Consider the following 27,047-nt stretch of genomic DNA (forward strand, 5'->3'; position numbering starts at 1 on the left):
TCAAACTTTGTTTTTCTTGAAAACATAACTAAATGGTTTTGAATACCTTACATGTATGTATTGAGAATTTCGTTCATTCAAAGTTTTATTATGTTAAAGAACTCATGAAATAACTGGTTCGATAGAAATATTCAAATTTGTATGTGCTTCTAGTTCTTGGCGCCGCGTACAATGATTTTATTACGTTTGTTTATCCAATCAAACATCTATAATTTCAAATGAGTAAACTAACAAAAGGCCAAAATTAGAGGATCATTCAAAAGTTGTTAAAATGACTAAGATGTTAATTTTTCTTATATCAGGTTTTAAATTTGTCCTTTTCTTGTTCTTTTATTTCTTTAACATTCTAACTGATTGTGGAACTTTTATATAACAAATTGGAACTTAAAATGTACAAATTTATTATTGTTTTATAAAGCAATTAGAAAAGCCAGATAGTTTGGTCAGAGGAGTTAATGTTTTAAAATTAAGCACTGCATAATCTTTATATGTATATATGGATGGAAATACGAGATAGTTCTAGGAAATCTAGGCAAAAAATTTTTTCTATATTTTATTTTAAAAAAGAGCCGTGTTGGAAAATGGAAAAAAAAACTTAAAATAATGGCAACAAATTAGGCTTTCAGTTTGAGCAGGTAATAAATATACTACATCGCACTTGTCAAAAGTGTTTCCTGATCATATCCCTTCATCACACACTCCCAAAACAATTTTTTTTTGCTAGGATGCAGAGGTGACCTCGGTCCTAAAGCACAAATTTGATTCTTTCATCCCTTTCTATATTTTTCATACCTATCAATTGACTACTAGGACGTGGCCGGCGCCGTTATTGATGGTTAAAGAGAGAGTATCAGTTTTGTGTATTGAGAGTGAGTCGCTAATCCCATGCATCGTTCTTTTGACCTTTGCGCAAAATTGATAGCCTCGGTCAATCACGGAGTAGCAACCATTGGCGATGTGGAATTCTTTCTACTGAGCCACGCCTGCGATCAAGGTGCTCGAAATGCATTTATTTAAAAAAAAACTAACAAAGTTCATATCATCAAATAACAATCAGAATCAGGAAAAACCATTTCAATGAATTCCATTTTGTAAAAAAATAACAGAGCATTTCGGGTACAATGATTCAGGTGGATGTAAGTAGTCAATCAAGCTAAGCTAAGCTAAGCTGATTATTTTTAAAAATTAACTGTGTTAAAGTGAATAGTAATGCTTCTACAAATCATTTGAATAGATAACTGCATTTTAAGGAGTTTTCCAGAATTCCAAAGGTTTTCGAAGGTTTTAAAAGAGGGTTTTAAGAGATGCTTATCTAGCGTTAAGGAATTTAATATTTAAGCTTTAATTCTTCACCAAATTACTTACTTTCTTCATTTAAATGACGTGAAAAGATGAAACAAACATTCGCGATTAATATTGAATCAGAAAAAAAGGGTTGGAAATCAAAATATTTTATTATGTTCAGTAAACCATACTTTTTTTCCAATTTCAAGTCGTAGATGGCAGCACTATCTTGCAGTTAAAACCAAATTTAGTCTCAATGTTGATTTTCCAGGTTTATTTAGGCCCATATTCATCATTTTGAGGTATTTTCCTATCCCAATTTTGTGGAAATTCACTCTGCAGAAAGCTTTTCCGGATTTGCAAAAGAATACCCAGCACAAAAATGTACAACTGCCAAAATTCCTGCTCATCTCAACTTCCGATTCAATTGCAAATCATACCAATAATACTGCTAACCGTCTGGTCCATCAAGCTCCATCGCAAAGTATAACTTTATTCTGATTATCGGTCCAAAGTATTCACTTTTAGTGACCTTGATGCAATTCTATTTTTTTTTGATTTAGTGATCTTAGAATTTCCAAAGCGTTTTCACGGTACATGTATTTATTTCTTGAACAAAATCATCCAGCATTCCCTAATTGATCCCGGATATTCGAAAATGGTCACGAATTTGGTTAAATGGCAAGAAAGTGCTGCCATCTATGACTTAAAACTAGAGAAATAGTGTTTGACTATTAAAAAACATTAGTATTTTTGAATTCCAACTTGCTTCTTGGATTCAAACTCAGCCTCAAATCTATGTTTCATCATTTTGCATCATACTTATGAATGTTAATGAAGAAAACAAGCAGTTTTATAAAGTTTTATAGCTCAAATATCAAATTCCTCAACGCTAGAGGAGCATCTCTTAGAACCCCCTTTTAATACCTTTAGAATTAGGAAAAACTCCTTAAAATGCAGTTATCTGTTCAAATGATTTGTAGTAGCATTACTATGCACTTTTACACAGTAAATTTTTAAAAATAATCATGTTTTTGTTGAAAAACTCAAGTGGTTCTATTCTTATTTCGCACCTTTTTTCACATTTTTGGTCCTCAACGCCAATTGCTACGTGCAAAGAAAGTAAACTTATGCTTGATTTATCCGTTAAGCAATTCACAACAAACTGTGGAAGAAAATTTTCGTGAATTTCAATCATTCATACTTCAACAAGCGAAACACATAGTGGTGCTATTCTTATTTCGCTCACTGTATATTCTTGGTACCTCCCTTCGGGCGGCGCACACTTTTTTCAGTCATAATACTGATCAGTTTTTCCAATTTTTACTTCGTCTGCTTTTGTTCTCCAGTCATAATACTGATCAGTTTTTCCAAATTTTACTTCGTCTGATATTTATTCTAGTTGGTTGCATTCTCATCCTTCAATTTCTGCTACTTTTCGGTCCAATACTTCTCTTTTAAAAGAAACTGTGGACAATTTGGTGGGTTCTGCTGTTTCGAAATTAACAAAACTTTACTATTTTTGAGCCAATTAAAAGCGTTTTCAATGGAATTTCTACTAGTAAAACTAGACAGTAACGAAGTAAAACCATCATGAGATTTAACTTAAAGTATAATCGGTTAGTATACATCGTAGGTTACGAAGGGAATATACAAGATGACGCCTTTTAGGCTTTCAAAAACAGCGAAAACCAAAGTTTTCGTTCTGAAAATTGTTGTTTTTTTTCACAGGAACAGAGTCTTGGCAAATCATTATATTTTACACAAAACAACCAGCAAATATATATTTAATATGCTATGGACCTTACCACGAGCAGATATGTGATGGGATTCATACGCTGGAATTTGTTTGATATATGGTTTTTCATAAATTTTGTCGTCCATAAAAAATCATCTGTTTCATTGCCTTGGTACCGGATATACAGCTTACGAGCTCTGGAACTAGCAAAAATTTGTTGTTTGAGATTAATTTTGCATGACTCATAACGAGACAACACTTCCAGCTTATCAGAGAAAAAATTTTAATGAACATTTCAGCGATCTACACTTACAGGGTGGCCACCCATTCGGGAAAAGCGGGAAATGCGGGGAAAGACGTGATTTGAAATCCAACGGGAAAATAGCGAGAAAAAACCGGGAAATATTTCGAAAAATCGGGAATTTTTGGCTTTGTGAAAGTCTGTTCAATGAAGTTTGGTCGAAATAGGTCGGAACAAGTAGAAATGGATTGACAATTGATCACCAGTCTCTTTCCAATTGACTTCGGTGAATTCTACCAGGGCGAAACGGATCTTCCTGCCGAGTTGGACCGGTTTCGACTAGTTTAAACTTGCTTCATTGAACAACAGGAATAACCGTAACGAAATCGTCAATGCAGTATGCTCGCAATTCTCACTCGAGGTATCTCGAGTTCTTAAAAGAAAAAATTAGAGAAGAATCTGACTATTGCAAAACGGAGCGAGAGGCAGAAAACAAGGCAAAAAATTGAAGATGTTATCTGATGCTCAGAGAGAGGCAAGCTTGATAAACGAAAAAATTAAAAAACTGACAAACGAATACAGCGAGTAAACGATTATCACACAAATTTTAATTAATATAAGGTTCACTGGGGTAAGTGTGGGCGGTTTCTCGTATAGTTCAACTTGAAAAACCATTAAATAATAAGCAGTGGTTCAATTTTGGCAAAATTACGTTCAATTTGATGCAGAACATGTTGTTTACAAACGCTCAAGAGATGAGCTTGATAGACGCAAAGCAAGAAAAGTTATCTCGTAATTTTTTGCTGTTGTCTTCACTTACCCCGCTTTATGGGGTAAGTGGGGACGGTAGATTTTCTCTTTGATTTCTCAGGAAATTTTAATCAAATTTTTGTTTTCTTGATTTAATACGTTACTTTATTGCTCGAACCGTCAAAACTTTGAATAAAATTCATGGTACTATTAGTAAGGTATCTTTCAACGATTATTATGAGTAATTTATTTCGCAAAACACGTTTTTATAGAAAATATATATACATATTCCAGAACAAACAAGTACTTTACAGAACTTTTTATGATCATCATGATTCATGTTTTTGGAAAGATTACAAGTAAATTTAACATTCTGCATTCAAAGTTTGAAAAAAAAAAAATGCATAGAACTTTTTTAAACATCCATCGTCCCCACTTACCCCACATCCACACTTACCCCGGTGTGCCTTACCCCTTTTCTTTTATGAACAATCTGATTTGTTCAACATTTTCGACTCGAGTGACGTAGTTTTAAAAATTAAAAAAAAAACCTGCATATTAATCTAATAGTTTGTAGTTTAGTTGGTATAAATAACCGAAAAAAATCATTAAAGATGATTTACCAATGAAAAAAATTGATATTAAAAAAATATTCTGAATTTTACTTGATTTTCTATTTTAAAAAATCGGGTATTTCGTGAGACCATGCGGGAAAAAGATGTAAAAAATGCGGGAAATCAATAGCCGATTTTGAGTGGCCACCCTGCACTTAGTTTTTTGCTTATTAAAAATAAAAAAAATCTGGTATGAGACTTGACTTCCCTGATCACCCTTAACCGTAGTTGCCGATCATGTGCTTCACTACAATGCTTGATTTGAACTTTGTGGACATTTTTGACAGTGTTTTCATACTTTTCCTTCACTCAAACACAGTATTTTTTTTGAATAATCAACGGTTTTGTTAGCTATCTATATGATAACGATGGTTTTTGAAGGAAACTGTGCATTTTTTTTTATTGCGTTGTAAATATCTCAAAAACGCGCGCATTCAAAATTCTGAAAAATATAGGTCGCTTAGTAATTTTCACAGGAAACAAAATGACGTTAAAATTTTGAATGTCCGTTAACTAGCAAATGAGCTATCAGTAAAAGAAATTGTCCCATTTCTAAAGGAACTAAGCTTATTCTAAAGCACCAATCGAATCAATTGAGCTCTTTTAGTAAAGCTACATGCTTAAGGTTGCCAGAATTTTTATATCAAGTATCCTGACCGGACATTTGATTTAAAAATTTTCGACCAACAATGCGTGCAATAACCAAGCAGATTGAATGAATCCCGGGAAAATCAGGGTATTTTCAATGATAACCGGGCGATTAGGCCGGCCTGGATTTTTTTTTCAAATTTTGTATTCATTATTTCTGGGCCAACCCGGATAAAACCGGGCAATCTTGCAACCTTACTCAGGCTACAATTCTAAACAAACGTATCCGCTCCATCATAGGCTAGTTCAGAGTGCATGCTATCGCTGAGTTTAATCTGAATAATTTGGTGTAAATGGAGAAATTTATTGATTCATTGCCCCTTTTTCGCCCAAAACACGTAGAGCGAAACCCAGAGAGTAGGTAGTGCTTCGGTTGAAACAATTTTTTTCTTTCCAAAAATTAGATCGCAAAACGTCGATGCACGACGTTAAATTTTATCTACCGACAATGGATGGTTGCAGCCAAATCGATTTGTGTTTCCGCTTTCGGAGAACAGAAATGAATGAAAAAAAAAAACTTACGGAAATTGAAGGCAATTGATCCCTTTCGATATGGGCAAAGAGGGGTTTCGGAAGGTGCAGAGTCAAAATTAATCGTTTTGGTGCCGGTGCTAAAACTAGTTGATTTTTGGTCCCTTCTATTCTCTAATATGGCTCAAACGGCGGAAACCCCGACACTCATTGATCCTTTGAAATATGGGCTTGTTGAGGTGTGACATTTCACTTTCGGAAAATTGGATCCCGCGGAAGCCGTAATTGATGGGATTGGTGAAACAATTCGGAAAACTTTTGACGATTTATGGCCGAGTGACAGCTGTCCGGGAGGGTAGTTTGGTGATTTAGTGCTGCAAATACAAATGAGTTTTGAGTGAAAAAAACATGATTCATTGAGTAGACATTCACAGTCAGAAAAATTCAACAAATTAAAATAAATTGATAAATTTATCAAAAAAAAAAACAGGAAAAATGGATGTCCAAATTTCCAGCTGTTAAAACGATTAAGTCTGAATCATTTGATTAATGCATTTTTCCTTCTTTTCTTTGCAGTGCTCGGTATCTTGCGGAAGTGGAATTCAAATTCGCAGCGTCCAGTGCATAGACTCCGGAGGGCACTTCAGCAATCTGTGTGATCACAAGTCGAAACCGTCCACTGGCCAGCAATGTACGACAGGAATTGGATGCAACGGGGATTTGCTATCTTCATCGCCAGGACTAGCTTCAATAATTGTCCCGGGAAGTATAACTTCAGGATCTTCTGGTGCTTCTGGATCAAACAACGGAACCGATGAGGGCCATGACTATCCTCAAGAACCGGCAGTTCATGTTGGGAAAGAGAAATTCTCAGCTCATCACGTGGAGAGAGATCCGACCCTGATGACTTACAACGATCAGCCCTACTATGCGCAGCCCCTCAGACAGGAACGACTAACCAAGTCGGAGAAAGTTTTGTCTCCACGGGTGCCGAGTGAAGCCACGTAAGTTAATCGTCAATCTGCTTTCATTTTAATTTGAAGTTTTTGAAAAATCACTCGTAGGATAAATTCTAAGATCTTGAAATTTTGGCATCGAAATGTGAAAAAAATGTCAAAAACTAATATTTCTTTTAAGAATATTGTTGAAACATTGAAAGATAGTCAATGAACTGAATCTTTTTTTTTTTTAAATTTTCGAAAAGAAACATGTGATTTCTAGCGATAGGTAACAGAAAAAAGTCCCCTGAAATGTAGGTACATCCATTACGATACTTCACAATTTTGGTGCTACGTGTTCGTTACAGTGATTTTTTTTTTTTGCTCTCAGCATCCTCCTCCAATTCAGTAACTGATTGGCCAATATTGGATTTTGAACATTTCGCTACAAATGAGAGTGGCGTACAGTATTCCATCGACATCGCGTGGGAAGATGAAATCCACCACAGCATATGTTGTTTGGGTCGTTCAACATTTAAAGTCAATTTTCAAAAAAATAGTACGATGAAATTTTAATTAAAAAAAAAAACTGTCATTTGTTTACCAGTTAATTATGGGTGTAGGTTTAGAGATTCAATATAAAAAAAATAAAAACATAAAAATTGAACCTCCCAAATGATGGAAAACTCGAAATGATCGAAGAACATGACGAGAATCCCAACATCGTTAAAATGCAATATTACGCAGCAATTTTTCCGTGATTTTGCACTCAATCTGTTTCGCTCTATCTTTTTTCTATATCTTGAGCATGATGATGGCGCTGTCTGGTTGATGCACCAGGATTGCTGGTCTGATAAGGATAATTTGAGTTATTTTTTTAAAACGGAAATCCACATGAACGTTGAATTTCAGACAATGTGATAGACTCCTGTAGAAAGAATCACGGAGAGATAATCTGCCATCGATTATTTTACTTTTTTATTTAAAGTCCATACAAAAATTTTCAGACTCCGTCTAGTTCAAATGTCAATTTTTGTCATCACCCCTTTGATGTACCTGAAGATCCCAAAAGGTGGTGAAATAAGGTTTAAGGAATGTTGTGAAAATTACCATAAATTATTGGGACTTTCAAACAATTCCTAGAGCACAAAACATACTGCGGAAGATGGGATTATTTATACTTTTCGTATTCGTGATTTTTATGTATAAAATTTTTGATTAGAAATAACTCGATTTTTCAGTTCTGTTAAATGTGTATTGTATGCAATTGTGTTGCATACAATACTCATTTGGGATGCAAAACTCTTATTCCTGGATGGAACATTAAAACTTAAAGGCCCCCGAGATCGAAAAAAGTCGATCCTTTAAGCTCAAACAGCTGTAACTTACAATTTTCACGGTAGAATTTAGAATTCACTTTGGTTAAGTTAGTTTGAATTTGTTGACCATTTTTCTTGTTTTCTAATTTTGAAATTTGTGTCCCTATGGTTATGAAAGCATCATATCAATAATTGAGGCGCTTGGGATCAGAGGGGTGCAAATGCCTTAATGATAGTTTCGAGAAAACGTGCTTCAAAGTTGTAAAGATGCACGGTTTTTTATATATATATTTTTTTAATTCAATCAGTTTTAGTTCAATCAAAAAAGTGTTCGAAAAAATTATAAAAAATTTGAGTTTTGCACCAGATGTACATTGAAACATGAAAATTGTTAGAACTCAAAATTGATGATTTTGGCACTTGCACCCCTCTGATCCTGAGGGTCTCAATTAACTTCAAAATTGAAGAATTATACTTGGCTTTGGCCATGCAAAGTGATAAGAAAAATTTAACTTTTTAAGCCACCTTTCAATAAGATCAAAAATCAATAAATGATAACTCATGATTTTGGAATTTCCATTCCCTAGACTATAGTACAATGTTCGTGAATGAAAAACCTTCTCAATTTTATCAAGTTTAATTGAGTTGATCAAATTTTTTGATTAACTTTGTACTGTATGAATAAATACTGCATTTGCACTGTTCAACTTGTATAAGTTTGATTTTTCTATCACCCAAGGAATACAGAATAAGCCAACTAGCATTAGAAAGTTTTATTATGGTTTTATTATGGCTTTTTTTTAGTGCAGCTTGTTTTATAACTGTTATATAATTGTCATAAAAATGCTTTGATTCTTGATTCAACCATTTGTTCGAGAGTGGTTCTGAGAATGCTTTCAAAGCTTTTACAAAATATAGGGGAGAATATGGATACTTGATCCCTGGGGAGACTTGATTCTTCAGCGATATTTCGAAACTGAAATGTCTTAGATGGATCAAATGTTTTAGAAAAAATTGTCAAATAGAACAAAACAACAAATTCGTTACTTTAGAAAAAATCATATTTTTTTTAAGCTATTGCACTTTTCTTGAAAAATCTTACACAATGTGACTTAAAGATTTTTTTTTTCATCACTTTGAAATGTTTTCCATACGAAAAAAAAATTCAAAAAATATTTATTCCAATATGTCAATCTCTAGAGTTTGATATGAACTTCAATATTTTCAAAGAAATCGAAAATTCTCATTTTTTCATGAAAAAGTTTTTTAAAATGTATGTTATGGGTCCACTAGATCCCTTAAGTCCAAAAAGGTATATTTTTCAAGTTAAATGGTATTGATTATTGCAAAGCACGAAATTTAATATTTATCGAATGACCTATATTTATCCAATTGATTCTTGATAAAAAGGACTCAAAAAGTGCTTTTATCTGAAAATTTGAAAATTGCGCGAATGACGAAGAATGACCATGTCGGTTGAAATCCTCTCTAAAAAAACAAACTATGATTAGAATTAGAATTGAAAAATTGCGCCTTTAAGTATGCAATAACTCTAAGCTTGAAGACAAACATTTTGAATTATTTTTGTCTGGCACTCATAAACTCTGAAAAGAAAATAAATATGGCCAAAAAAGCCAAAGTTACTTTTATCTTAAGATTATGCATGATTTTTGCCATGCGCTGATTAAAAAATGGAACTCGCTTTTGAACTTAGTTTTGAGTATGCTTGTCAGAACTTAGTTTTACTATTGCCCAGTCAAACTCAAAGCTGAGGGCTGCCACTGAAGTGCTGTTTTGACCGTGGTCAAATCATAGTTCGATTGTATGAACTAAACTTGAGTTCCCATTTTCCTCCTTGCGATGGTTCAAAACGGAGTTCGAACTGCGAACTTGAACTAATCCCATTTTTCCTTCGGCGAAGGAGCAAAACTGAGATCGATCTAATGAACTAAAATTTGAACTCTCCTCGCGTATGTTGAACGGAAAGCACTGAGCGAGTTCGGCTGCCGAACTGCATTTTAAGTAGCTACGAATAAAGGCATAAAGAAAGTTCAAAAAATGGAACTCACTTTCGAGCTTAGGTTTGAGTATGCCAGTCAGAACTTAGTTTTTGCGTTTGCCCAGTCTAACTCAAAGTTGAGGGGTGCAACTGAAATGCTGTTTTGAATCAAAACTACTTAATTTTGAGCTTAAAACAAGGAGCATGTGTTAAAAATGCAAAAGACGGCCCACTGCAGAATTTTTCATTAAAGATATGATGAAAATAAGTAAAAGGGATTAAGTTTCTCTATTCTCCCCTGCTGTTTAAGTTGTTTAAACAACTTAAACTTCAAATTTGAAAGAAATATAAATGCTCATAACAAACCACAACCTGAAAAGTTTGTTGCAAGCTTTTTTCGCATGTTTTATAAAGGCACGCAGCGCTTAATTTTGAAATCGTAATAAAACAAGGTGACAGTTCTCGATCAAGATGTCGAAACAGAACACGCTCAGGCTAGATTACACATTAGACATCTGCAAAAAATGACTTTTTGCTCCCATATGTTTTTTTGATGCATTTTGGGTCACCAAGCATCAGTGTAAAATTTGAGATGATTTGGTTGATTCTTGAGTTAGCGCAACGCGTTTTAATTTTGTATGGAAATTTGTATGGAAGAAGAAATTTTTGCACATTCAATCATCCAGAAAATTCAAATAAGCTTGAAATGAAGTCGGTCTTTATTTTTGGTTTTCACCATTCTTAAGCTTCGTTTTTTGCAAACATGACAAGCAGCTAAGAATTTCAAGAAAAATGTTATAACCATTTTAAAATAAAAAATCTGAATCCATTGAAAAGTATATAAAAATTGCGGATTTTGATTGCTAGAGCTGTTAATTATAGCATGAAATGTTTTTGCAAAGGTTATATAAATCAATAAATTCTCTGGCAATGCAAAGCAGTTTTTTGAGATTTTTTTTTCCATCCTACGGTTACACAGCTTGCAAATAAGCAGAAAAAACGCAAAAATTAAAAAAAAAACATGTAGCGGAGCGGTCATCGAAGTAAACGATCGCGTTTTAGTTCGTTTCACAACTCTCCTCTTTATTAATCCTTTTTTTTTTTAAATAAGTCTTTATTAGCCTTTTTATCATTACATTCAAGTTATATTATTACAGTATATTAAGTGTTCAGATCAATTATGATCAGTTCAACTCTTTAATGAAGTAGATATTAAACATTATTTATTTGATTTAAATTTGCTAGAGCAATAAATTATTTGATTTATAGGAGAATATCCTGTATAGAAAAAAAATATTTATATATAAACTTAAGCCTAAACTATATTCTAAAAACTAACTTAATTGTAAAGAGAACGAATCTCTGCGATGGAAGACTGCATCGATTTGCCTCTGAAGTTGGAGATGATTTTGTTGGCCATCTCTTCGATCGATTCAATGCCTGCAATCCGATGAAGATCTTCGGTGCTGTGCCAAGGTGGAAGCCGCAAAATCATTTTCAGAACCTTGTTCTGAATCCTCTGGATGGCTTTCTTCCTCGTCGCGCAGCAGCTAGACCAAATCGGAACTGCATACATTATCGCTGGTCGGAAGACTTGCTTATAAATAAGCATCTTATTTCGCAGACACAACTTGGATTTCCTGTTGATGAGAGAATAAAGAGATTTAGTGTATTTATTACATTTAGATTGAATATCTTCAATGTGATTTTCAAAAGTAAGATTCCGATCAAGTGTAAGTCCCAAGTACTTCACGTGATCAGACCATTCTAAGGAAACCCCATTGAAAGTTATGGAATGATTTTCATTAGGTTTTAAAAAATTTGCTCTTGGCTTATGGGGAAATAAAATAAGTTGAGTTTTGGAAGCGTTAGGAGAAATTTTCCACATTTTCAAGTAATTCAAAAAAGAATTTAAATTTTGTTGCAATCTACTGCGTACCACCCGTAAATTTCGACCTTTGGCTGAAAGCAAAGTATCATCAGCAAATAATCTTCTACCCTTTCCTTCTGGTACATCAGGAAGATCAGAAGTAAAAATATTGTATAAAATTGGCCCAAGTATACTACCCTGAGGGACACCAGCTCTAATGGGTGTCCTTTCAGAGCACGAATTTTGATAGCTTACTTGTAAGGTTCGGCTAGTCAAATAATTTTGAATAATTTTGGTGAGATATACAGGAAAATCAAATCGAGCTAATTTAGCTACTAAACCCTTGTGCCAAACACTGTCAAAAGCTTTTTCAATATTAAGAAGAGCAACACCAGTTGAATAACCTTCAGATTTGCTAGCGTTAATCATATTAGTTACACTCAAAAGTTGATGTGTAGTAGAATGCCCATGACGAAAACCAAATTGTTCATCAGGGAAAATAGAATTCTGATTAATGTGAACCATCATTCTATTCAAAATAACTCTCTCAAATAGTTTACTTAAAGAAGGGAGCAAACTAATTGGTCGATAACTTGAAGGCTCTGAAGCACTTTTTCCAGGTTTTAAAATTGGAGTTACTTTGGCATTTTTCCATTTATTGGGAAAATAAGCCAACTGAAAACATTTATTGAAGATTTGAACTAAAAAATTTAAAGTGCTTTCAGGCAACTTTTTTATAAGAATATAGAAAATCCCATCTTCCCCCGGGGCTTTCATATTTTTAAATTTTTTGAGAATCAATTTAAGTTCATCAATATTTGTCTCACAAGAACTTTCAAATACATTTTGTTTAGAAAGAATATCATCAAATTCAAGGGAAATTTGAGCATCAATTGGACTAACAACGTTTAAATTAAAATCATGAGCAGACTCAAATTGCTGGGCCAATTTTTGAGCTTTTTCTGCATTAGTTAAAAGAAGTTTATCTCCGTCTTTCAAAGTAGGAATTGGCTTCTGGGGCTTTTTCAAAATTTTTGTTAATTTCCAAAACGGCTTTGAGTAGGGTTTTATGTCCTCTACTGCTTTGGCAAAATTTTCATTACACCCATAGAAGAGGTTGCAAAAATCCAATGCCTTTTTAGCAAATCTCTGTGCCGATAATGCTCTGAAATGTGCACTGTGCCGGAGACGGTATGTTTGAAAAACCGTAACTGGCATAAGGACTCGGCTCCCAACCAAAATGATGACCACTACATTCAAGCGAAACAAGAAAAACATTTTATGGGATTTCCTTCCTATTGGATAATTCATCCCAGAAACAAGAAAATAAAAATTAAAACCACAGCGCTGTAGTGAGAATCGAACTCACATCTCCAATTATATCGTCTTGCCAGTCCGACATTCTAACCAGTGTACTATTCACTGGTACGAGGTATATTTGTCATAGGCTTTCTGTTACCGATCAATCACATAAAACGTACAACAGCGGCTTCCCGGCGTTTGACCTCCTTTCAATGCATTCCTTTGCTTTAAGATGGAAACGGGAAAGGGAACGGGAGTGAAGGAACGGGAAACCCATTGAATGAGAACTGTGCTTTGCTTACTGCCTGCTATTACATACACACGCTACATATACACAGCTGCTAAAGCCGGGCAGCTTGGCTGGTGTTGTTTGCCGGTGAATTGAAGGAATGTTTTTGTTGTTGCTTTTGCTACATTCACACGCACAGTGCTCGGTTCGCTGGCTGCCTGGTGTTGGCCGGTATTTATTTCCATCCTTCTTCGGCTTGTGATGCGATGGGGAGGGACGCGAAAACGTTTTTATTTTGTTTCATTCAGACATACGCAATTCGGTTGCGCTGGGAGGTTAATGCCGGTGGGCGCAAATCGAATCAGTGCCGCTCGCGTTATCTTCTTGTACCAATGATGCTATGAAATTGACTACACGCCATTGGCACAGAGGCTGAATTTTGGGTGTACGAATGAAATTTAAACGACGGTTGATCTCTTTTTGAAGGTCGCAATAAATAAATTTCAAATAAGGATCCATAGTACGCTGATATTGGCGTCGACGAATGATTTTCAGTCGTATCAAAAACTGAAAATCATCATCAATTAAAGGTTGATTAAATTTATGTTTAACTTTGGGTACTGAAGCGGCTTTAGCATTGACTATTGAAGTTGTCAAATTTTCTATAGCCAAATCAATATCTTCTATTGAATTAAGTGGAACGTTGGTGGAATTAAGTGGAACGTTATCGCTCCCAGTCAGCTTTTTGAAAGTTAAAAGTTGATTTTAAAGGGTTTTCAATGGGACTTTGGGATAAAGAAAAAGTTACTGGAAGGTGGTCTGAATCGAGGTCCGCATGAGTAACTAATTGACTACAATGCTCGCCTAAATCCGTTAGAACCAAATCAATTGTGGAAGGATTTCTAATTGAAGAGAAACAAGTATGCCCATAAGGATATTCAACAGTGTAATAACCTGCAGAGCAGTCATTAAATAAAATATTCCCATTTGAATTTGATGAAATATTATTCCAAGATCGGTGTTTTGCATTAAAGTCACCAATAATAAAAAAATAGATTTATTTCTGGTGAGTTTTTGTAAATCTCCCTTCAAAAAATTTTTCTGTTCACCGCTGCATTGAAAAGGCAAATATGCGGCAACTAATATAATTTTACCCATAGAAGTTTCTAATTCACTTCCAATTGTTTCTAAGACTTTTGTATTGAAAGAAGGAAGAAGTCTAAATTTGAGACGACTATTGATGACAATAGCTACACCCCCACCTTGTCGATCAAGTCGATCATTTCGTAAAATTTTAAAGAAAGCATTGCTTTTCAAGTTATTGTCTGGCTTTAAAAAAGTTTCAGTGATGGCAGCAATATGTATGTTTTGAGTTTTCAAAAATAAAAAGAATTCATCTTGGTTAGCCAGCAAAGATCTAGCATTCCAATTCATAATATTTAAACATCTATTTGGATCCATGAGGGAATCGTAAAGTCATAATAATTTTGTTAGCATAATTAAAAGAAGTTTGGAAAGCTTCAAACATTGAATTTGCTTTCAACATAAGTTGCATCATTTCCATTAAATTTTGATGCAAAAATTTTAATTTTTCCTCAGTAATCTCACCCAAATCAACAAAATTGTTAGGATCAGAAAATGAAGGAGAAGAACAAGTATTTGAATTTCGGGGATTTTCCCAAGCCTTCGCATGAACGTTGAGACTTGGTTTTTTCCCATTTTTATTAGTTAAACCTGAAGAGGGAAACCCATTTTCAACCACCTCTGAGAACGATAAACAACGAGTCTGGGGCGCAGATTCAGCACAGGTAACATTAAAATCACTTCGGGTATTACCCAGCCGTGATTCCAATGTAGACCGAGGCTGAATGCGAACAGGCAGGTTGTTTGCCGGCCCGACGTGTGAAGACGAAAAAGAGGAAGGAGGAGAAGAAACTTTTCTGGAAACTTTGGGATTTTTCCTAGAAGCAATAATTTTTGCCCTGATGGGACAATCTAGCGAATTCGAGGAGTGATTACCTGCGCAATTCGCACACTTAAAAAATTCTGTTTTTGGCTTATCACCACCAAAAAGGCATTTAGATTTTTCATGATCGAATGAGCCGCAAAACATGCATCTGGCATTCATTCTACAATTTTTAGTGCCATGACAAAAAGCTTGACAACGACGACATTGCGTAATGATTTGTAAAAAAATGGTAGAAGATTTACGAAAAGGTTCGAATTTGACTCGACAATGAAACATAAGACGAGCCTTTTCAAGAATTTGCAAATTATTAACCTGATCCTTTTTAAAGTGGATCAAATAAAGCTCAGGAGCAAAACCAACACTACTGGTATTATTCGTGTTGGTTCTTTTCCTCATTTGAATTACTTGAATTGGAGAAAAACCTAACAAAGAATTTAATTCATTTGTGATCTCATCCGGTGTCTGATCGCCGGTGAGACCACGAAGTACAACTTTAAATGGACGATCACTTCTAGCGTCGTACGTAAAAAATTGGTGTTTTTTATTATTCAAATAATTTAAAACCTTTTGAAAATCATTAAAAGATTCCGCCAATATACGAGCAGTTCCCCTTCGACCGATCTGAAAAGAAATCTTCACATCCTTGACGGAAGTGACGATTTCTTTTCGAAAGGCATTGAAGTCAGGAATCGTGACCGTTATTGGTGGAATCTTTTCGTTTTTAAGAGTATAAGAAGAAGAAGGTTTCTTAGTACTCTTATCAGAATTAAATATGAATATTTCCTCATCACCGATGTTATGAAGGACATCGAATGAATTGGAAATTTCAACTTTTTTGGCAGATGGCCCTGGATTAGGTTCAGCAATCCGTTTTCTTCCGGCCCTTGAGCCGGCCGAAGACTTCCCCATGCTGGAAAGAAAAGAGAAAATATGAATAAAAGAAAATGAAAATAATTTTAGCACTGAAAAGTGCTGATTGAAATACAGGTAAGGAAAAAATAAATAATGTAAAATGTTCCTGCAGGTACACAGCAACGATACGATGCTCCGGCGTACGTGTTGACGGCTCAACGGTACAGATGGAAGTGATGGCCAAGCCAAAGTTTAAAGGGAAATTACTTTCACTGTGAAGAATATGAACCATACTACCCATTTATCCAAAAATTCATGAAAATCAATGGAAAACTCGGAAAATTTTCAAAGGGTCCAAATATAGGAAACTTTCGACTTTGATGTTCTATGTTTAGACCTGACATCACCAAATCTTTGTATCAAAACCAACAAATAAACAATGTTGCGAATTTTTAATTGGGGCATAATTCAGAACCAATATTGAATATTTCCAACATTTTTGCCAGATTTACGCAAATAAACTATGAGTAAGTAAACACAATCAAGTTTCAGCTATCGTTTTGCTGATAGAGCTGACGAGGAATAAAAGTGTTTGTGATATTTATAACAGAAATTTTAGTTTTTTAAATATTAAAAAGCTGAAATACTATTTTATGTTAGTAATTGATTTAAGTTTACATTTACAATAAATTTGTTTAATTATTTTCGAAAAATAAAACTTTTTATAGGAGTTTTAGTTCTAGGTCCAATGAAAGGAACCGGTCCAGTACCAAAATAGGAACAGTAGGTTCAAAGTTGGAAATTTAAATCATTAATATCTTTGCAAATCTCTCAATAATGGCGGAACCCATGTTGAAAATTTTCATTGAAATTTGCAGATAAGAACATGACTTATAAATGAACTTCCTAAAGGATATAAATTTCCCGTCCTTTCGTGAGAAAACCTTGATTATTTAAAAACCTTCGCTTAATGGGTCCAAAGTAGGGCAACTAACGCTATATGCAACTTTTTGCAAGGTTTTGTTCAATTTATTCCAATTTATCTATAGGTTTTTTGGATTGATTTTTATTTTCGCCCCCTTCATGTTGTTTCAACTCCAAGTGACAAAAGAAAGACTTGAAATTTGTTCCGACCTTATTAAAACCTCAAATAAAGAATAAAATTTTACTGTCTTGCTCTGACATATTCACGGATAAAATAAGGAATCAAGTTTTTCGGGACTCAAATTCAAAGCTTTGATACGCAAAACATACATTAAACAAATGAACAAAATGAAGGTTTGAACATTAACACTTGAAGGCCCGAAGTTGAAAGAAAGTCGATCCTTAAAGCTCAAATAACTCGATCGAATTTCTAAAATTACTCTTGTTGAGTAAGTTTGAATTTGTTGACCATTTTTCATGCATTAAATTCTGAAATTTGAGCTACTCAATGAAATGTTGCGCCAACCTTTTTTTTAAATATTCACAAGATGCTTAAAAGTTGAACCATGACAAACGTTTAACTTGAAACCCATAATTTTATTGGAGTTATCATTTAAAAAAAAATTAAGTTGTAAAAGCTCTACATACATACATATCAAAAATGTTCAATGTTTAAACAAGAAATCGTTATTTCCTAACCTAAAGTTCAGATAGGCTGGCGTAAGTCTAGTTTGAGATTGCCAGGCCTATTGGATTCGATTCTCGGCATCAGCAAGACATTGACATACGTTTGTAGTTGAATCCGTCATGTTAACGGTTGAATCAATTGTACCACTGCAGTTGAATATATCATTTTTATAGTTAAATGTAACAGGTCAACCAGAAATGTATAGTTGAATCTATTATATTTCATGTTGAATACCTCAAATCAATCATTCAACTCAAAGGCGAACCAGCTTGCGGCTGAAAACCCCTCAAAAAAAGAAAAAAAAACAAACAATTGTAGTTGAAACTATCATATTAACAGTTCAATCAATTATGCCATTACAATTGAATCTAACAGATTTATAGTTAAATATGGGGTGTCAACCAGGAATGTATAGTTGAATCTTAAATATTTATGGTTGAATACATAAAATCAATCATAAAATTGTAGTTGAGAGTATCATATTAACAATGGATTGAATTATACCATATCAATTGATTCTTTAATAGGTATTCATAGTTTATTGTGTAAGGCCAATCAGCAGTTTGTAGTTCAATCAAATATATTCATAGTTGAATACCTTAGATCAAGCATACAATTGTAGTTAAATCTATCATATTTACAGTTGAATCAATTATACCATTACAGTTAAATCCATTATATTCATTTTTGATTGCGTCAAGTCAATCACCAGTTTGTAGTTCAGTCTATTATATTTATAGTTGGATGCGAAAAAAATCAATTACGCTCTGATGATTGGTTTAACCAGCTGAAATTATTAGAACAACTGAGGTCTTTTTTCTCCGTGATGGGTATCACTTTAAAAGACTCAACGAGTAGAAGTCAAATTTCGCAATCCGACGCTTTCCTGAAATCCAAGATTGTGGCTTCCGATTTACTTTAAAAATGCTATTTTTTTGTTTAGATTATAGTCGTTTTTCCATCTTTATGGCATTTGCGACTTTATCAACGTTGCAGTTGGCGAATCGTTATTGAAAAACTTATCCGGTACAACTGTGTTCGATGTTTACTCTTGGGATCGAATATCTCAAGCCCTTTAAAAATGCTATGAATCTCTGAAGATTGGGTATTGGGCTTAACAAGGGTTACCATATCCAGCAACACCAAAATGAGAACTTCGAGATCATTTATTCAAAAAGTCATGAGATACATAAAACAGTAGAACCCCGCTTATCGGAACTTCAGTTTTCTGAGCTCCCGTGTTATTCCAGCCATCAGGTTGACACTAGGTCCATATATTTATCGAGTTTTGCGCCCAGTTGTTATTGAAAAGGATGTACAGTAGAACCTCGCTTACCCGAGGTAGTCGGGCGAGGGACCACCTCGGATAAGTGAAACCTCGGATTAATCGAAATGCATTGACAAGCCCTATCCTTTTGCTCTTTTTAGTATTGCATATCAACCAGATGCAGAGTTCAATTTTTGCATGGATTTTATTTTTCTTTTTAACGACGTTTCTCACAAGTTTTGACTTTGAACATGCAAAAAACACTGATTCAATAGCTTTAAAGCACATTTTTTCATGAATTTTGTATGAAAATGGTGGTTTGCAAAACGCGGAAGCTCGGATAACCGGAACTTGGATAAGCGAGGTTTTTCTGTATATTTTTCGTGTTACCGCTAACACGAAATATGTAGGGAAGAGTGGGGATACTTGATCCCCTTTTCTTATTTTCACCATATCTTTCTGGAAAAAATTAGCAACTCGCCGTCTTTGACATTTTCTGACAGCTTGTAACTTCAAGTTTCTATGCTCCAAAAAGTAGATCGATACTTGAACCCGTTGATGAACTAGAAGCATTTTCGTGGGAGTAAAAAAAAATGCGATTTTTCTGAAGTTAGGGGAGACTTGATCCCCTATTGAAGGAGACTTGATCTTTTATTCAGGAAGCCCTAATCCTTGCATAAAAATCAAACAAAACCCCAAGATAGAATGTTAATTTACTATTTTGGTCATGTTTGTTCTGATTTCACAATTTATAGCAGACATAAGAAGAAAATTCTATAACTTTGTCTCAACGCTAATATCATTGCATACTTAAAGGCGCTATTTTTTATAATTTAAAGATAATTAATTATTTTTGCTCTTTTCTTCAGACAATTGTTTGATAAATATTAGTTTTTGGATAAATATTAGTAATTTCGTAATCAGCAATCATAACGATCAATTCAGAAGAAGAATACCGTCAAACGGGGCATCATGCAACAGCGGGGTTCGATGCAACATTTATATAACACTACATTGAATCAATTTTTAATTTAATGTATTGTAACAGATTTATCTTTTAATGATAATGAAATGATGATGACATAATTTCTCGCATCTTAAGCTAATTTTCTTAAGTTTTTTATTTTTATGTGAAATTTGAAAAATCGAGCAATAAATGTACAAATTTTAACATTTTTTGATGCCGAAAAAAACTTTACCCAGTATGACGGATCGGCTTGATAAAATTTTCATATGTGATGAAAGAAATTAGAGAAACATGAACTATCAAAGAACGAAAGAACATAAGCCGTAAATATCATGAAAATTTCGAAAAAGATACAACGGCTCACCGACAGGACTCGAACCTGCAATCTCCGCTTCGGTACAACGGCGCGTTAGCCAATTCCACCACGGTGAACGTGATGGAACCGGCGAACACGAGCAATCGAGCTCTGCCGATCAACTGCTGGACCTTCTATCGAAACACCATGTATATCCCGCATGTGATCTTTCCCTCTATTGATCTCTCTTGTTTCTCTAACCCCACCCATCGACTCGGGATTTTAGCCGAGCGAGCACATGGTCGATTGCTTCGGGTTTTGCCGCAACTTACGGTCAGATGAAGAAGCTGATGTTTCTCTAATTTCTTTCATCACATATGAAAATGTGATCATTTTCAGGTACAAAGATGTACCAAGCGATTTCATAACATCAGTATTGATTTCAACAGAGCAACACCTCCCTGTGTAACTGGTCTGCTCGGAACCTTGAGCGGCACTGATTGCTTCTTCATCTGACCGTAAGTTGCGGCAAAACCCGAAGCAATCGACCATGTGCTCGCTCGGCTAAAATCCCGAGTCGATGGGTGGGGTTAGAGAAACAAGAGAGATCAATAGAGGGAAAGATCACATGCGGGATATACATGGTGTTTCGATAGAAGGTCCAGCAGTTGATCGGCAGAGCTCGATTGCTCGTGTTCGCCGGTTCCATCACGTTCACCGTGGTGGAATTGGCTAACGCGCCGTTGTACCGAAGCGGAGATTGCAGGTTCGAGTCCTGTCGGTGAGCCGTTGTATCTTTTTCGAAATTTTCATGATATTTACGGCTTATGTTCTTTCGTTCTTTGATAGTTCATGTTTCTCTAATTTCTTTCATCACATATGAAAATGTGATCATTTTCAGGTACAAAGATGTACCAAGCGATTTCATAACATCAGTATTGATTGATAAAATTACCTACAAAGTTTTGACTGGTTTTCTCATGTTATACATTGTTGGTGTAAAAATATTTTTCGAACAATCACCCAATTTTTTCAAACAAATATTTTTAGAATTCAGTTAGGTGTCTGGGGTTAAATGCAACAAAATGCAAATCAAAGAAATACCTGGTAAATCTCGTTTCCATGTGTTGGAATATGAATGTTTTGCATCACGCGTTTGTAAACATTGATATTTCATTCATCCAAACATTTATTTTTATGATTTCAGCTTTTAGAATTTTTCGTAGTATTATTTAACCCCTAAATGTATGCAGCATCCTAATTTTCAGAAAAAAAATGTGAAAATTTGTTTTTACAGACCCAAAAACTACTGCAATTGGTGATGTTATGCGTAATGGTCTTTAAGGCATCGCCAATATATTCAAAACTATAAATTTTCGTACGTGTTCATAAGATTTTTCATTAAAAACAAAGTTTGTTGCAAGTTACCCCATTTTCTAAAGAGGGTGAAAATCGCATGTTTTTAGAAAATTAAAAATAACTAAAGAAACCTATAATTTTTCTAACTACGCCAATTTGATGTCCCATCATCTTTAAAACTTTTGCTACATAAGGGGTAGGATTAACTATGAACATAAGTTTTTTAGAAGCCATTGAAGTTGAAAAATGTTGCATGTTGCCCCAGTTGACGGTACAATCAAAATTTAAATAAATTATAAATACCGTCAACTGGGGCAACATGCAACTATTTTCAACTTCAATGGCTTCTTAAAAAATTATGTTCACTGTTTATCCTACCCCTTATGCATCAAAAGTTTCAAGGATGATGGGACATCAAATTGGCGTAGTTAGAAAAAATATTGGTTTCTTTAGTTATTTTTAATTTTCTAAAAACATGCGATTTTCACCCTCCTCAGAAATTGGGGTAACTTGCAACAAACTTTGTTTTTAATTAAAAATCATATGAATACGTAAGGAAATGTATAGTTTTTAATATATTTGCGATGCCTTAAAGCCAATTAAGGCGGCCGCACAATAGCCCGTCCATCGTCGCGTCGCGTTGACATTTAATTTTGAGGATGCCGTTTTCCGTTTGAGTCACCACAATGGTGCGTCGCGTCAGTGAAGGCATTGTACTAAAACGCAAAACTTGTTCTAAACGGCAGCGTTTTCCAGCGTCGACGTTTTGGTTTTGAAATAAATCGAAATTTAAGCGCGTCAGCAGGGATTGAACTATTTGTTTTTGATATTTTTCGTCAAAGATTGACACAAACAGATTCATAAATCATATCATCGACATTTTATTTTTTCGATGATACAAATTGGTTAGAAACGTCATTAAAATTTATGTTTAACATTATAATATATTTGACTTAATGATGAAATCATAAAGCATTTATTATAAATATTAGCGTGATTTGTAAGTTCCCGTTTTTCAAAAATAAAAATAATAATTAATGAAACATTTTGTGTTGGAGTTTGCTGAGTTTAATCAGTATTTCCCTGTCAGTGGACGCTATATTGTGGTGCAAAAATTGTAGACTGCGTCGCGTCAGCGTTTTAGTTCTGATCGACGGCGTTGACAGCTGACGCGACGCGACGTCCGACGCGGTATTGTGTGGTTGCCTTTACGTTTGAAAACACCAATTGCAGTAATTTTTTTTTGGTCTGTAAAAACTAATATTCACATTTCTTCTGAAAATAAGGATGCTGCATACATTTAGGGGTTATATAAAATTACGAAAAATTCTATTAGCTGAAATCATAAAAGTAAATGTTTGGATGAAAGAAATTTCAATGTTTACAAATGCGTGATGCAAACATTCTTATTTCAACACATGGAAACGAGATTTACAAGGTGTTTCTTTGATTTGCATTTTGTTGCATTTAACCCCAGACACCTGACGGAATTATAAAAATATTCATGTGAAAAACTGAGTGATTGTTCTAAAAATATTTTTATACCAACAGTGTTGGTATAGCATGAGAAAACCAGTTAAAAGTTTGTCGGTAATATTATCCAACCAATCCGTCATACAGGGTATAGTTTTTAAAAAAGAGTATGATTCAAGTATAAAGAGTATAGTTTCAAGCAAAAAAAGATGTGGTAGAATATGCTTTGAAAATTTAATTATTTCCTCGAATCCGGAAAAAAGGCTAGTTCTGAAAAAAAACTGAAGACCATTAATAAGTTAATTATTCATTACTTGAAAAGTGATGGAACTTGGGAAAGGTAAACTTTAAAAATGGGTGAACGATTTTAGATTTCTCACGACAAAGTTTTAGACAAAAATTATGAATTTTCGACAAAAACTAATATGTCATTCAGCGATTCAATCCAAAAAGTTTGTGATGATCTGGGAGGAAATTTTAGAAATTTCATAAGAAAATCATGCCTAAAATCGATAAATTAAGTAATTTTACTTGACATAAGCAATCAACTTTGCCAAAGTCATATGATTTTCATAAACCAGCTTTAGGAAGCTTTTCCCAGTGGTATCTAAATTAAATTAAGAAAATCCATGAAATCTTATAAAAAATCGTAGAATTAAGAATGTAAATTGTAATTTTTAAGAAGTTTGCTCAAAACTCTGTGAAACATTGTATTTTTGACAACCTTACTACAATATAATACAATGATGTTATACGAAACATCAAATTCGAAAGCAGTTTTTTCCGTTTGTAGAAAAAAAAAACCAGATCTTCGAGAACTAAATTTGAGTAGAAAAAAAACTATAAGAAAATGTGCACAGAAAAAAGGATTTTAAATCTATTCAAGTTCTAATGCTGAATAGACGGTGATTTACAAAAAATATATTTTTCTCACTTTAAGCTCCTTGAAATTTTAAAATTGAAGTGATGGCGAGTTGTGACATTGATTTGTGAAGAACAGGGGTTTTCTTTGAAAACGGTTCAAATCCATTTATAAACTACCGTCAACTGGGGCAACATGCAACATTTTTGAACTTCAATGGCTTCTAAAATCTAAATGCTTACAGATAATGATACCTATTGTACATAAAAAGTTTTAAGGTTGATGGGACACCAAACTGACGTAGTCAGAAAAATTATTTGTTTTACCAGTTACTTTTAAATTTACAAAAACATGCAATTTTCACTATACTAAAAAAAAAAGGGGTAAGTTGCAACAAACTCTGTAATTAATGAAAAATCAAATGAAAACGTTTGAAAATTTAAAGTGTTTGATACATTTGTGATGTCATAACGCATAAAGCACCAATTGCAGTAATTTAAGGTTTGTTCGAATTAAATTTTACATTTTTTCTATCAAAAATGTTTTTAAGGTAAAAGTGTTAATCTGCTGCATACATTTAGAGGTAAAAAATACAACAAAATATTCTATTATCTTAAATCATGTGAATTAATCAAAGAATGGATGAAATTTTGATGTTAACAAAGGCATAATGCAAAACAATCAAATCCCAGCATATGGAAAAGCGATTTATGTGATTTAGTTCTGATTTTCATATTGTTGCATTTTGCCCCAGTCAGCTAACTGAATTATAAATTTATTTATGTAAAAAAAATTTATGATTCTGCGAAAATATTCATACACCAACAGTGTTGGTATTGGATAATGAAAGCAATATAAAGTTTGTAGGTGATATCGTTCAGCCAATCCGTCATACGAGGTAAAAAATTTTACGGCATCGAAAAATGTAAAAAATTGTACATCTATTGCTCGATTTTTTAAATTTTTTATGAAAATCAAAAACTTTAAAAAACTCCTTCACGATGTTGAAACCCTGCTTTTGCATGATGCCCCATTTGACGGTACAGAAAGATCTTCGAAAATTTTCGTTTCGAATAAAAAAGGGAAGCAAATTATGATTCTGTTGTAGGAATAAATATTTGTGAAAAAGTTCAAACCGATAAAAAAGTTTAAATTATTCAAAAATGAGACTTTGTATAAAGAAAAAGATGATAATTTCTGTTTTCTATAAAATCAAAAATGCGTTAGATTTTCTTTTTTTTCACTACGTTTTTCGTCAAAAAATTTTCGTTATATAATATGTCGTTAACCATCACTACAATTCTGATTGTGTAAGAGGGCTAAACAAATGCTGTAAATGACTGACAATCGCATGGAAAACTCCGGAATATGGATATTATTTGAAATGGCTAAACGAGTTGAAGTCGAATTTCGTAATTTGACGCCATCTTGAAATCCCGGATGGTGGAATCGCAATGAACACACGACGAAAACGAGTACATCGAAATTTGACAGCATCCTCAAATATTTTCTTTCAAAACCTGATATTACTGATAATTGATTGAAAATCCCATAATATGGGTATAAGTTTAAAGGGCTTGTTGTAACATCGAAAATAAAGAACGCAAGTTTGTATCGGAAAACTGATATCGTAATCATCTTTATTAACGTCAAGTGATGTTAAAAGGTCAGGTTACAATAGTGATTGATATTGATAAATGGATTATCTGCCATATTGGCAACACTTCTCTATTGGTTTCCGTAGTGTTCAACTGGCAACACTTCCAGTGAACACTACGAATTCACTCTTCATCGATTGTTGAAACAATAGCGAATTGACGTTCTCACTTGAGACTCTCTGTTGTTGTTTATATTCGCCCTGCGGTCAGTACCGTATAGTCGTCGCGGTAAACAGTCGGTCGTTCGTCGCGAGTGAGTTTCAACAGGGCTAAATATGAAGAAGTCAAATTACACTATCTGACGCCATCTTGAAATTCAAGAAGGTGACTTCCGCTGAACTTTGAATGCTGTAAATGACTGAAAATCGCATGAAATACCATAATATGGATTTTGGGTTAAAAGGCTAAACTAGAAAAAGTAAAATTTGGCTATCGGATACCATCTTAAAAATGTAAATCACCGAACATCACATGAAATTTCAATGAGATTTTCGAACATTCAAAGCATATAAACGATCAGTGGAAATCACCATCTTGGGTGGCATTAGTTAGCGAATTTTGACTTCTTCTCGTTTTGCCGTTTAACCTAATACCCGTGGGAGTTTCATGCGATGTTTAGTCGTTTACAACTTTTTGAAGTTAATCGGAAGCTGCCATGTTGGATTTCAATATGGCGTCAGAATGGGAATTCGGGTTCTAGTTCAGCTTTTTCTTCCAATACCCATATTGTGGAGGTTTGATGTGATTTTAAGCCGTTTACAGAATTTTAAAGTTCAGTGGGAGCCGGCAGTTTGAATTTCCAGATAGCGCCAAGTAGCGAGATTCGACCTCTTCTTGTTTAGTTCTTTCGCGGGTTTGAGAATTTCTTGCGATTTTTGTCATTTACAACATTTTAAAGTTAAGCAAAAGTCTTGGATTGCAAGATGTTGTCAGATAGCAAAATTTGACTTCTACTCGTTCAGCCTTTTCACCCAATACCCATAGGGAAACAGTCCCAAACTTTTTCCCATTTTTTTAAAATTCTAGTTGAATAATATACTATTCTTTTCTATTTCCTCAATTCCAATAGTTTCATCCAGGACACCGAATGGTCACCGTGCAGTGTCACATGCGGCGAGGGCATCCGGCGGAAACCTTTCAGGTGCAAAATATTCCTGGAGTTCTCCAAACGGGTGGCCATTCTAAATGACAGTCTGTGTCACGCCTACAAACCGCTGGACGAGGTCGAACGCTGTGTCATGGAACCGTGCTCTTATCCTCCGAACTTTGAGGAGTCTTATTTGAAGTAAGAATTGAAAAACTTTTGATTTAGGATTGGATTTAATTTTTT

The 27,047-nt window shown here is 34.2% G+C and overlaps 1 protein-coding gene across 5 annotated transcripts in view; it reads left to right on the forward strand.

Moving 5' to 3' along the window:
• Positions 1-27,047, forward strand: part of LOC129745268 (protein madd-4) — a 797,076-nt gene that overhangs the window by 694,358 nt on the left and 75,671 nt on the right. For all 5 annotated transcript variants that reach the window (XM_055738232.1, XM_055738235.1, XM_055738233.1 and 2 more), the window contains exons 10-11: positions 6,323-6,750; positions 26,787-27,002. In XM_055738232.1, the coding sequence (XP_055594207.1) occupies positions 6,323-6,750; positions 26,787-27,002 (644 nt within the window). The remainder of the gene's footprint in view (positions 1-6,322; positions 6,751-26,786; positions 27,003-27,047) is intronic.

This window comes from Uranotaenia lowii, chromosome 2 (genome assembly GCF_029784155.1).
Source record: "Uranotaenia lowii strain MFRU-FL chromosome 2, ASM2978415v1, whole genome shotgun sequence".
NCBI lineage: Eukaryota > Metazoa > Arthropoda > Insecta > Diptera > Culicidae > Uranotaenia > Uranotaenia lowii.